Here is a 14360-nt window from a genome sequence, read left to right on the forward strand (position 1 = left end):
TAGAAATACATTTGCCTCAGCAGACATCCAATTGTAATATGAACATACAGTCAATTAAATTCTATCAAACAAGCACTACTTCATTGACAAAACACCAAGAATGGCCAAGCACCTGCTTCTTTACTGGTCTTAATCATTGCTGATACTACTACTCCAGGACTGAAGGAGAATCCAACTGACCATGCTTTGAAACACAAGTACCTTTAATAATCCTCTTATATGAGTCATATGCAATATTACTCTCATCTAGCCATTCAAAATTCTACTTAGTGTTAAGTCTAAGTGTTCACAAACAATACACAATGATTCAATAAATACATTCTTAGCATGTACTATATGCCAGATTTTATACTAAACACAGAAAAAGGAATTAGAAAAAAAAAAGGTTTTTGTTCTATTTTTTATTTCTTTTGAGAAAAAGTATACACATACACACACAAACACACATCACATCACATTACAGGTAGCTACACAGCCACTGGTGTCATAGGCTGGCTACTTTATCTGGTGTCAAATTCAGAATGATTCTGCCTTAGCCATACCCATGTGGAGGTTTTAACTCAATCATTTACTAACTTACTGACTACAGGCAAGTACTTCACTTCTTTGTCTCAGCTTCCCTGTCTATAAAATAGAGGTTGCCTCTAAATAATGAAAAAAATAAAAATAAAATAAAAATAGAGGTTGCTATAATCATATGATTTTTTCCCAGGTTCATCTATTTCCCTGAAAATGACCTATTATTCTTCCTAATAGATGAATACAATTCCACCATTCATTCATACACACTCTACATTTCTAAGTTACTGTAGGGCATCTAGGTTGCTCACACAACTTGCCTATTGTGAATAGTATTGTAATGAACATGGGTATTAGGTGCCTTTACTGTGTCTTAACTTGTAATGTTTTAGATAAATGCTCAAGAGTGGTACCAATACATTTTGGATTATGGAGTAGTTCCATTTTTACTTTTTTAAGGAATCTCCATTCTGACTTCCATAGTAGTTGAACTAATTTACATTCTCATCAACAATGTATCAGGGCTCCTTTTACTCTACTCACTTGCCAGCATTTGTTGTTCATATTCTTGACAATGGCCATTCTAAGTTTAAATGGAATCTCCATGTTTTCCGATTTGTATTTCCTATATGACCAAGGATGTTGAACTTTTCCTCATGTATTTATTGACCTTTTTTACTTCTCCCTCTGACAAGTGTATTTAGTTACTCTACCCATTTATTAATTAGGTTTTTGAATCTCTGAGGATTTTTTCCCCTTCGGTTGTGGGGCCTGAACTCTGGGCCTGGGCACTGTCCTTCAGCTCTTCAGCTCAAGGCTAGCACTCTCCCACTTGAGCCACAGCGCCACTTCCAGTTTTCTGTGGTTTACTGGAGATAAGAGTCTCACGGACTTTCTTGCCGGGGCTGGCTTTGAACCACAATCCTCAGATCTCAGCCTCCTGAGTAGCTAAGATTACAGGCATGAGCCACTCTGTGCCAGGCTGAAGGTTTTTTGTTTTTTTGTTTTGTTTTTAGCTCTTTCTATATTCCAGTTACTAGGCACTTATAGCTAGCTAATCTCTCCGATTCTATAGGCTCTCTTTTTAGCTTAGTGACTTATCTACTTTGTTATACAGAAACTTTTTAGCTTAATCAATACCTCTTGCCAATTTTCTCTCATATTTGCTAAACCCCTGGAATTCTATTCAGGAAGCTCCTGCATATGCAATACGTTCTACTGTTTCCCTCCTCTTTTCTGCAGTAGTTTAAAGGTTCCAGGTTTTATATTGAGGTCTTTGATTTACTTTGAATTGATACTAGGACATAGTGATAGATCCAGTGTCAGTCTTCTGCATAGTGATATCCAATTTACCATTTGTTGAAGAGGCTTTTTTCTAATATACAGTATTTTGGGAACTTCTGTCAAAGTCAGATGGCAATGTGTGTGTGTGCAGGCTCATTTCTGGATCTTCTAGTCTGTTCCATTGGTCTTCTGATCTGCTTTTTGTCCCAGTACCAAGCTGATTTTTGTTACTATGGCTCTATAATATAGTTTGAAGTATAGAATTGTGATAACTGCCAGCAATGCTTTATTTTGCAAGAATTGCTTGTGCTTGCTTGTGCTTACTTGGGACTTTAGCATTTCAATATGGATTTTTGGAATTCTCTAAAGATCTTCATAAAATTTATACCTCTAGTGTTGGAAATGATATGAACATGAAATACATAGTACAATTAATTACAAAAATACTGCTGACAATTTTTTTTTTTTGGTCATTGGTGGGGCTTGAACTCTGGGCTTGGGGCACTGTCCCTGAGCTCTTCAGCTCAAGACAAGTGCTCTACTGTTTGAGTCACAGCGCCACTTCCGGTTTTTTCTAGTGGTTTATTGGAGATAAGAGTCTCACAGACTTTCCTGCCCCAGCTGGCTTTGAACCGCGATCCTCAGATCTCAGCCTCCTGAGTAGCTAGGATTATAGGCGTGAGCCACCGGCACCCCACTCTGCTGACAATTTTTTCAAGTGAGGAATCATTTTCCAAATTCCAGTAAGCCAGTACCAGGACCTGGAAATCACAAATATCCTAGCTACTCAAGAGGCTGAGATCTGACAACTGAGGACTGAAGCCAGAAGTCCCCATGAAACACTAAACTCCAATAAACTACTCAAAAAAGCCAGATGTGGCTCTGTGGCTCAAATAGTAGAGCGCTAGCCTTGAACATTAAAGAGGCTCAGAGACAGGGCCCAGGCAGAGTTCAAGCCCCAGAACCAACAACAACAACAAAAAAAACAATCCTCTGTATGTACAATGTATTATTATTCAACCATAAAGAATAAAATTATGTCATCTGCAGGAAAACGGATGGAACTGAAGAACATCATATTTTACAAAACAAGCCAGAGACATCATTGACAGGCCTCTGGAGGGCAGAGGCAGCTGAGAAAAGCCACTTCCTCATACACCACCTGTCCCAATTATATACCACCTGTCCCAATCATCCTGTCCTTTGGGGGCACTAGCCTGAAACTGTTCAAACTCGCACAACAAATTACATGCGGGGCTGGGAAGGTAGCTCAGTGGTAGGGTAGCTCAGTGGTAGAGCACTTGTCTTGCATGCCCGAGGCCCTGGGTTCGATTCCTCAGCACCACATAAGCAAAAAAAACAAAAAGCCGGAAGTGGCGCTGTGGCTCAAGTGGTAGAATGCTAGCCTTGAGCTGAAGAGCTGAGGGACAGCACCCAAGCCCAGAGTTCAGGTCCCACAAAACGACCAAAAAAACAAGTTACATGCTAAAAGTTCCTGATAATCCCAGCCATATAAACCCTGCTACAACCAGACTCTGTGTGACCTCTCTGATCCCGACCAGGGAGTTTGCCCAGGAACATACCCCAATAAGCTTTTCTTTCTTCACCTTTACCTCCTCCTGCATATTCTTTCCTTGCCTAAAAACTTTCATCTGGTGCAGAACCCGAGAAGGTGGTAGTACTTTGCTTTACTCTAGGGCTCTCCTTCCTTCCTCCTTTTTTGTATTCATTTATCTGTCTGATGAGCACCTTGGCTAATTTCATATCTTTGCTATTGTGAATAGTATACAGTGTACAGGCATCTCCTTTGAATGCTGATTTCATTTCCTTCAGATGTATACCCAGAAATTAATTAGCTCTGTCATATGGGAGCTTCACTTTCAGTTTTTTGAGGACCTTCCATACTGTTCTCCGTAGGACTACACATTTGCATTGTTTTGTTTAATTTTGCCAGTTCTGGTGGGCACTCTCCCGGAGTCTTTTTTCGTTGTTGTTGTTCAAGGCTAGCACTCTATCATTTGAGCCACAGCACCACTTCCAGCTTTTTCTGTTTATGTGGTACTGAGGAATTGAACGAGGGTTTCATGCATGCTAGGTACTAAGACACATTCCCAGCCCTACAAATTTACATTAGATATAAGCGTATAATGGTTTGATTTTTTTTTTTCACCTCGTCAGCATTTGTTATTTTTCAGCTTTTTTTTTGCATGCTTGCTGGTCTTGGGGCTTGAACTCAGGGCCTGGGTGCTGTCCCTGAGCATTTTTGCTCAAAGCTAATTCTCTATCACTTAGCCACAAGTCCACTTCCAGTTCCTGGGGGTTGATTGGAGATAAGAGTCTCATAGATTTTCCAGCTTGGGCTGGCTTCAGATCCTTGATCCTCAGATCTCAGCTTTCTGAATAGCTAGGATTACAGATATTTGCCACTGCCACTGGTTGCACTCAACAACTTTGAGCCTCAGCTCCACTTCCAGTTTTCTGGAGTTAACTGAAGGTAAGAGTTTCATAGACTTTCCTGCCCCAGCTGGCTTTCAACCACAATCCTTAGATCTCAACCTCTTCACAGAGCTAGAATTTTACAGGCATGAGTCACTAGAGCCTAGGTTTATTTCCCTCTAGTCCTAGGGCTAGACTTAGGTGCTGTCCCTGGGCTCCTTTTGCTCAAGCACTTGAGCCACAGCACCACTTCCAGCTTTTTCTATGATTAATTGGATTTCAGAGTTTCACAGACTTTCCTGCCCCAGCTGGCTTTGAACCACAATCTTCAGATCTTAAGACTCCTGAGTAGCTAGGATTATAGGCATAAGCCACCAGCACCCAGCTAGGAGTTACAAACTTTACACATTTTTTAAACTTTATTTTTTATTTTTTGGGGTCCGGTCATGGGGCTTGAACTCTGGGCCTGGGTGCTGTCCCTTAGCTCTTCAGCTCAAGGCTAGCACTCTACCACTTGAGCCACAGCACCACTTCCGGCTTTTTCCTTTTTGCTTATGTGGTGCTGAGGAATCAAACCCAGGGCCTCAGGCATGCAAGGCAAGCCTCTACCACTGAGCCACCTTCCCAGCCCCACATTTTTTTTTTTGGTCCGGTCATAGGGCCTGAACTCTGGGCCTGGGCGCTGTCCCTCAGCTCTTCAGCTCAAGACTAGCGCTCTACCACTTGAGCCACAGCGCCACTTCTGGCTTTTTTCTTTCTTTTGCTTATGTGGTGCTGAGGAATCGAACCCAGGGCCTCAGGCATGCAAGGCAAGCGCTCTACCACTGAGCCACCTTCCCAGCCCAGCCCCACATTTTTTAAACTTTATGAATATGTAAACAAAACTAAAAAGGTGTACTAATTCCTACTTGGATTTCTTGTTTTGTGATAGTAAGACCTGATTGAGCTAGGAGGCTCAGACCTGCAAAGCAGGCAGCCTCTAACGCTTGAGCCACACTCTTAGTCCTTTTTGCTCTTATTTTTTGGAAGAGTCTCACATTTTTATCTAGGACCAGCCACAGATCACAACCTGTGCCTCCAAGTTTCTGGGATTGTAGACGGGGCTTGTTAGTTGATATGGAATCTTATTAAATTAATGCACAGGCTGGCCTTGAAATGGAACTCTCAGGGTCTCTGCCTCATGAGTAACTAGGATTACAAGTTTATGCCACCACACTCTTACGTTGTAATTATTGAGCATGGAAGATATTTAAATATGGAAGGTTTTTTGTTACAATCTGAGTATTGCATTAGTGAGAAACAAATGTAACTCATTCAAAATTGATTATGTCTGAGTTGTATATATTGTTACTGAAGCATACTAATTTTTCTCTTTTTTAAAAAAATATAATTTTATTGTTATTATTGAAGTGTTGTACTGAGGGGCTATGATTTTTCATAAGTCATATAATGAGTATGTTTCTGGCCTTTCTTTCACTTTTCCCCAGTTTCCCACTCCCTCATCTGATTTTTTTTTTCTTGGAAAAGAAAAAAAATCACTCATACATACACATACCACTTCTGAAAGTTTTACAGTTCAAATGTCTGTAAAGCTGGGGTTCTGATGCCCCAGCCAAAAGAAAACTGTCTCATCTCTCAGAGACCAACTATCTTCAGTATTCACTCCAGACCTGGAGCTAATCTGATGTCCTGGCCCACAATAAAGACAGACCTTCCCCACCTGGCTCATTGAAACTCACATACTAATCTTCTCTAGTAACAGCCTAATGGATACATCCTCAAATAGTGTTTCATCAGTTTTAAAGGCATTTGTGTCACCAATCTGATGCAAATATTCTGCATACAACCAAAAGTGTCCTTATCCACTGAATCTGGCTTTCTTATATAATCTGACCTCTTATATAGGTCTTTACTTTTCAGTGGGCATTGCAGTTCTTGAGATAATAACTTTCAAATTTTCAACATCTGAGATTTTATCTTTCAACATTATACTTTGGGGCTTTTTTGGACTTTAGGAATTTTAACCTTTGAGATCTCAACACTCAGGATTATAGCATTACAGCATTCATATGATCAGTACCACTAGAAAAAAAAAATCTAACAAATATATTCTTCCATGAAGAAAAATTTTTTTAATTGCAATAAATTCAAGGTTGCACTATTTGGTATTGTACTGACATATGACTAAGATTAAAATAAAATGTTAAATTTATCAGTTGCATAAGCTATGCTTCAAATGTTCACAGACAAATGTAAGTAATGGTTACCATGCTGTACAGCACATAATATACATTCATATTCTCACATTTTATTATAGATTTCATTTCTACTGTAATCACTCTTTAATTGTTTTTTTTTTCCCAAAAGCTACTTATTTTTTGTAATTTTGGAGGGCTAACAAGTTCTATAATGATCAATATCACAAAATGTATATATCTAAAGAAAACATAGCCACATATTAATCTTTTTTTTTTTTGATAGTTCACAAGGTTTGAACTCAGAACCTTAAACTTAATTGCCTTACTTGCTCAACTGGCACTCTAATATTTGAACCATGTATTCAGCCCACTTTTTACTGGTTATTTGGGAGATGGAGATTTGTGACTTCTCTGTCCAGGCTGTCATAGAACCACAATCCTCCAAATATATGCTTATACTATTAAAGACTTAGATTTGCAGCCCAGTGTGTAGTGGCTCATGCCAGTAACCTTAGCTACTCAGGAGGCTGATATCTGGGGATCAAGATTTGAAGCCAGCCTAAGCAAGACTCTCATCTCCAATTAGCCACCAAAAAGCTGGAAGTGGGGCCATGGACCAATAGTAGAATGATAGCCTTCAGCAAAAAGGCTCAGGGATAGCACCCAAACCCTGAGTTCAAGGCAGAAAAAAAAATTATTTGGGAATTTTATATATTTCCTCAACTAACCTACTTTATTTTCATAAAACAGTATTTGTTACTTCTTATGATTTTTTTTTTCTTTTTCAATAGCCATTTCTTCATTCCTCTAGTGTCAGGAAAAACCAAGGCAAACCTCTCATACTTCTCTTCCTGCTCCACTCCTATTAACACATATCTCTTCTTTTCTCTGTATAACTCAACCAATGTTCACATGGAAGTACATATATATTCCACATTTCCTAAGTACATATATATTCCACATTTTCTACTCCCTTCACATCCACTGTATCTTTCAATATACTAGAAAAGATTCTTTACAATAGCTTACTCTTCCACCATTGTTCCTAATTTTCCATTATTATATTCTACCTAATTGAATGCATCAAAATTAACTAATTTAATTCTGCTTTTCTCTCAATTAGATAAATATCCTAATTTCTCTTATTTTAGGGGAAAACTAGCTTCATAATCTTCAAGGAAACAATGAGGATGTTTCAGAAGGAATTTAATTTTTATATCAAGTATGTAAATATCTCATTTATATTCCTATAAACACAATCATGGTCATTCTATTCTGGAAATGGGTCAGTATTGTTAGATAACCTTCCAACATTCTGATACAAGAACTGCACTGTTTGAAAATCTACTCAAGAAGAGAACTGCTGAGCCTCATTTACTCACAAAGAACTGACCAATCTATCATAACATTAATTTTTTAAAATGGGGGGAGGGGCAAATTACACACCCTATACTAACCTATACTATACTTGTAAATGGATGAAAATAGAATTTCATTAAGATTATAACCTTTGCATATCTACCATAATTTATAACGAACAATAGATATGTGATTGAGTTTTTCAATTTCAAACTAACACTTCCATAAGGTCATAGCAAAATAAAGAATACAGTTTACATAATTAGTGTGTATGTATGTATGTATGTGTGTGTGTGTGTGTGTGTGTGTGTGTGTGTGTGTTTGCTAGATTTAGAATCCATAGCCAAGCTTTATCATTAAGACTAGCCTATATTCCAAATCTCTACACTATTCATTCATTTGTTCATGTGGCCATGAACAAATAATTTCAGCTCAATTTTTCCTTTGGGGGAATACTTCCTTCACAAACCTTCTTTAAGAAATAAACTAACACTATATAAAGCAAACCTATTACATGCTCAATAAATGGTAGGTAACTGTCAAAATTGTTACATTCTCTTTTTAATCTTTAAAATTTTTCTAATTGGTTCTCCAAGACCTTTCTTTAGACTCAATACTTTGTGGATCATCATTCCAATGTGCAAAGTCCATCAGCATATGAAGGCTCATTTTTAAAATCTGCTCCATAAAATTAAAATGCTTAACATGTGAAATATAAAAGGAATTACCAGTATCTTCGTCAACTTTAAAACTAGAAAACTCAGCCAGGCACCAGTGGCTGGGATTACGCCTGTGATCCTAGCTACTCAGAGGGCTGAGATTTGAGGATCATGGTTCAAAGCCAGCCAAGGCAGAGATAAGAGATTCTTATATCCAATTAATCAAAGAAAAAGCTGGAAGTGACACTATGGCTCAAGAGGCAGAGGGCTAGCCTTGAGTAAAGAGGAGCTCAGGGATAGCACCCAAGCCTAGAGTTCTAGCTCTAGAACTGGCGAACAAACAAACTAGGAAACTCCATTTTAAAAAGGCCTCCCACTAAATTTCTTTCACTCACAAATATTTAAGTTCCTAACATGAGCATTATAAGAAGCAAAAGTATAATGTAATTTCTTTGCGCAAAGATTCTACTACATATGAATGATTTATTAAAGTTATGGACTTTGCTTACTTGTATTCCTACATTGCTAAACTCAACAAAGCTTATATTATGATTTTTATTATAAACCCTGTGCAGAAAATACTGTGCTTCTTTTCAATAAGACATTAGAAAGTGGAAGATAGTAAGGAAGAAAGCCAAGACGCCTCAAGGAAATTGTCAATATTAATAATTCATAACCTTCAATTGCTTGGTTGCTTGGTAGTCTGGCTGGAGCTTTTAGTTTCTTCCTTTGGGGCAGTTTCACCCTTTCTCACAGATAAGAAGGCACTGCCAGGCTGAGGGGCAGTCTGCCTTGTGTTACAAAATGTTTATCAGTAAATTCTGCCCTGCCTGGAGCCAAGGATGAGTACAAAATGACTGTAGGAAAGGATGGCTCAGACCAAAGAGTACAAATGCAAAGAGGGGCCTGGGTCCCCACTCTGTCCCAGCAAAAGCAGCTTTTAAACATGTCTTACAATATCTCATCCTCCTCATCGCTGGCATTATAGGCATGTAACATACTATCTGGCTGTCATTTAATTTTTTGAGCTTTTTATGCATGCTGGATATATTAATTCCTTGTTAAACAAATAGTTGCCAAGGATTTTCTCCCATTCTGTAGACTGTCTCTTTGTTAATTGTTTTTTTGTAGAAGCCTTTTAATGTAATATCATTTATACTTCAAAAACAAAATAACCAAGGATATGCTGGACATCTAAATGAAAACAATAAAGCGAAGAAAAATTATAGAGGATACTAAAAGATGAAAAGAACCTTCCATGTTTATGAGCAGAAGAATAATACTCTGATAATATTATGTAATCTATAGATCCAATGCAAAATTCCAATATTACTCACAGAAATTAGAAAAAAAACCATAAAAGTCACCAAAGGAATCCTGAGAAAAGAACACAATGTTAGAAGATTAAAACTAGGTTTTTACATCAAAGTCCAGGAATACTACATTAAGCCCAGGGCATCTTATGCCAAATTAAGAGACAGGGTGAAGGCAAGCTGAGAAAGATTTATCACATGGCAGTCATGGAAAGTACATTTTCAGTTGTCTTCAGATATACAGACACTGGCCTCTACTTAAATTCAGAGAATTGAGGGTAGGGTAGGAAGAAAGATATGCATAGTTAAAACAATCAAGGTATGGTGCCATACCTTGATTGTTTGGTCTCTGTCTCTAGAGAAATTTTAAGTTTACCGCTGGAATGGAACATGAACAAGATTCCTGGCAGTTCATTTCTGGAGCTTTGGCTATTTATTCTAAGATGATAAGAACATGGCATTGCTCTCTCTCACAATATGCTTATCCTGTTCTTTCTGGGGTTCAAGGTGATTGTAAAATGCATGCAGCAGAAAATAGCTCACATCAAGGAGTACAGATGCTGCCGAGGACCAAGCCTGAGATCTGCAGATTGTGGTTCAAATCCAATCCAGGCAGGACTCTATCTCCAATTAAGCACCAAAAAGCTGGAAGTGGAGATGTGGCTCAAGTAGTAGAACACCAGCCTTCAGCATAAAAGTTAAGGGACAGCACCAAGACCCCGAGTTCAAGCTCTAGTACCAACACACACACAAACACACACACACACACACACACACCGTAAAAAAAAAAAAAGAGCATAGATGATAAGGGGAGAGAGAAATCTGAGTGTCCAGCTTTTCATTAATTTACAAGGCCAAGCAAAAGAATCTTTGAAGTTGCCTCCTACAGTGTCACCATACCTAATTTCAGCCAGACCTAGCAACTCACACCCAGCTACTTGGGAGGCAGAGATTGGGAAGCTAGCCAGTTCAAGGCCAGCCCAGCCCCTCCCTGCTAAATCAGCAAGACCCTATCTCAACCCACAAGGGGGGAATGGTGGTATGTGCTGTCATAACTATGTGGAGATACATGTAGAAGGACTGTAGTCCAACTGGCCTAGGCAAAAATTAGAGGCCCTATATAAAAAAATAATTAAAACAAAAAGAGCTAGAGTGCATAGCTCACGTGGTAACACATGCCTACCAAGCAAGAAGTCCTAACTAAACCATATTATTGCAAGAGAGAGAGAGAGAGAGAGAGAGAGAGAGAGAGAGAGAGATTGCGATTTTAAATTATATTACAAAGCCACAGCAACAAAAACAATATGTTACTGGCACAAAAATACACACATAAATCAGTGAAATAGAAGACCTAGAAATAAGCCTACCTGATTATAGCCCTCTGATTCCCAATGAAGATGGGAAAAACACTGGTGAAAGACAACCTCTTTCCCAACAGTACTGGGAAAACTAGAGATCCATGTAAGACAGAAACTGGAACCTATTTTTCACCCTATATAAAAATCAACTCAAAATGGATAAAGACCTAAATGTAAGGACCCGAAACTTTGAAAATGCCAGGAGGCAGTTTATCTATTGATGAAGATATAGACACAGGCAGAATTTTTTTTTAAACAGGACTCTAATAGTTCAAGAAATAATGGTGAGTTTGTAAAACAAATGGTTTAAATAGGGATACAGATGGACCCATTGCAACAATGGGATGTACAAGATATTATGTCGAAAAAACGAACTTTACAACTTTGATGTGCGGCGGGGGGGGGGGGGGGGGGGGGAGGATGATAAGGGGAAACAAAGGAGGAGGGTAACAATGCTTGATAAGAAATGTACTCATTACCTTACCCATGTAATTGTAACCCCTCTGCACAGTATTTTCACAATTAAAAAAATAATAATAATGGTGAGTTTGTATACAATGCTGAGAAGGCTTAATTATATAGACTACAGAGTGAAAACATCAACCTTCATAAGTAAGTAACACAGTTAATAGAACTTAGGAAAATGAAAGAGAGAAGTATCAAAGAGAAGTTGAAAGGTAGTAAAACTTCTCATATAATGAGAAGTCAAGAGATTCTACTAAAAGATGATAGAACAAGAAATACTAAGTATTTCCTATTACTTAAAATCATACAGATTCAGTAGCATGTGCCTTTAGACCCAGCTACTTGGGTGGCTGAAGCAGGAATATCACTTATTTCCAGTGATTCAAGGTCAGCTTGTGAAATATTATAAGAACTTGTATAAAGTACAAAATAATCAGAAGAACTAAAATTATTAATATTACTATGTGTGTTTGCTGACTGGGAAAGAGTATTTTTGGAATGTGTTTGAATGTCCAAACTTTCCTACTGTTTACAATTGGCCAAGTTTACACATTTATAAATTCTTGCCTGACTCTTTTGCATACAATTTGATTCAAATGCAGAATTATAGGGGTTAATGTCTATATCTCTAAAAGTGGAATTTATTAAGTTATCTTCCAAATCAATAATATTTGAATATACAGCAATGAAAAATCTAAAAAAAAATAAGAATTCCATTTAAAATTACAAAAAATAGGACATTAGGATAAAGTTTAATCAGAGAAAGATATAATAGATAAACTAAAAACTCTCCATTATAGTTTCAATGTGTCTCCCAAAAAAGATGAGGGAAGGGGAAGCCAAGGAAGGAAATTAAGGGAAGGGAAGAGGAGGGGAGAAAGAGAGAAAGAGGAATGAAAGCAGGCAAGCAAGCAGGCAGGCAGTCCACAGAATGGGAAAAACATTTGCAAATTATGTACTCCATATCCATCAGGATAACTGTAATTAAGAAAATGCAAGGTCGTTTTGGCAATATGGAGAAATTAGATGTATCGTACCTTGCAGACAAGAATGTAAAATGGTATAGCTGCTATAGAAAAAAGGTGGGTAGTCCCTCAAAGTTGAAACACTGAATTGATCCAGCAATTCTACTCTTTGCACTCCTCTGTGTATATCTGAGAAGTAAAAACCTATGACCACACAAAAGCCTGTAGATGAACGCTAATGAGCATCATTGTTCAAAACACTAGACATTAATGATTTATGGAAACAATCCAAGTATTTATCAACCAATAACTATTTAAACAAAATGTGGCATAGGTACCCTGGAATGTTGTTACACTTAAAAAAAAAAAAAGGGGATGAAGACAAGCTACAACACAGATGAACCTTGAAAGCATTACGCTAAATTAAATAAACCAATATACATATTATTACATGTAGAAGGGATACCAAGGAACAGGCAAATTGGTAGAAACTGACAGATTACTGGTGATGCGCAAGAGACTGAAGCAAAGGAGGGAACAGTGAATGACTGCTTATAGGGTATTCTGTTACCGTTTATGGAGATGAAAATATCTGAATGAGATAGTAAGGATAGCTTCATTGTGACTGTACTGGCAGTTATTGACTTGTATACTCCCAAATGGCTAAAATGAATCATTTTATATTATTCAAATTTTACTTCAATTTTACTTCAATTACAAAGAAGGAAAGTTTCCTTTCCATTACTAATTATTTTCTACAACCTAATTTTTCCATGCTAAACTAGGTAAATAAATATACTGCCTTCTTAACTAATTTAATAACACTAAGAGTTACTATTAAAAAGAAAACAGATTAGTAGACTTTTTTTTGGGGGGGAGAGTCAATCCTGGGGCTTGAACTTAGACCTTGGAACACCATCCCTGAGCTGCTTTTTGCTCAAGGCTAGCATTCTACCACTTCAGCCATAGTGCTGGCTTTCAGCTTTTTCTGTTTATGTGGTACTGAAGAAACAAACCCAGGGCTTCATGCATGATAGGCAAGCAATCTACCATTAAGCCATATTGCCAGCCCAGATTAGTAGACTTTAATTATACTTTATATATAAGTCTTGTCCACCCTAATCATCTTTCTTTCTTCACTCATTTATGTTATAGTTCCATTATAGATATAGTTTGGTGCTCATTAGCATGAATAAAAATTTAAGAAGCTGGCAATGGTGGCTCACACCTTAATCTTAGCTACTCATGTGGCTGAGATCAGACCACAGTTCAAAGCCAGGGCAGGAAAGTCCTTGAGTCTTATTAATTAACCACCAAAAACAACCAGAAGTGGGAGCTGTGACTAAAGTAGCAGAGTTCTAGGCTTGAACAGTACCCACACCCTAAGTTCAAGTCCCAGGATCAGCACACACACAAAAAGTGACTAAGTCCTACATACTTCTAACTTCTGAATAATAATAGATTTTTAAGTAAAAACATAAATAAACAAAATATGTAAGTTGTTTCAGGGAAAATTGTGGCCAATTACTAAACAACAACAGTGCACTTGATAGAGGTTTTTAATTTGTAGTGTTTTCCTCCAATTGAAGGTGTTAAATGGTAAATTCAATTCCTCAGTTTCTATTATTTTATTGTTCAGATGTTTCACATTATACTTATGAAGAATACTTACTTATCAAGGAAGTCTTTGTCCACTATCGCAGAGATGTCAAGAAGAGGATTTCCCATACCAAAGAGGATATTTTCACTAAAAAATACAAAAGCAAATAACTTAGAAATACTTATAGAAGTCAGTTGTTATGTA

The 14360-nt window shown here is 37.6% G+C and overlaps 1 protein-coding gene across 2 annotated transcripts in view; it reads right to left on the bottom strand.

Annotated features, from left to right (window-relative positions):
• Nucleotides 1-14360, bottom strand: part of Adk (adenosine kinase) — a 411200-nt gene that overhangs the window by 353379 nt on the left and 43461 nt on the right. For both annotated transcript variants that reach the window (XM_042690120.1, XM_042690121.1), the window contains exon 2: nt 14229-14303. In XM_042690120.1, coding sequence (XP_042546054.1) covers nt 14229-14303 — 75 coding nt within the window. The remainder of the gene's footprint in view (nt 1-14228; nt 14304-14360) is intronic.

Source organism: Dipodomys spectabilis, unplaced genomic scaffold (genome assembly GCF_019054845.1).
Source record: "Dipodomys spectabilis isolate Male_0828 unplaced genomic scaffold, ASM1905484v1 ptg000136l, whole genome shotgun sequence".
NCBI lineage: Eukaryota > Metazoa > Chordata > Mammalia > Rodentia > Heteromyidae > Dipodomys > Dipodomys spectabilis.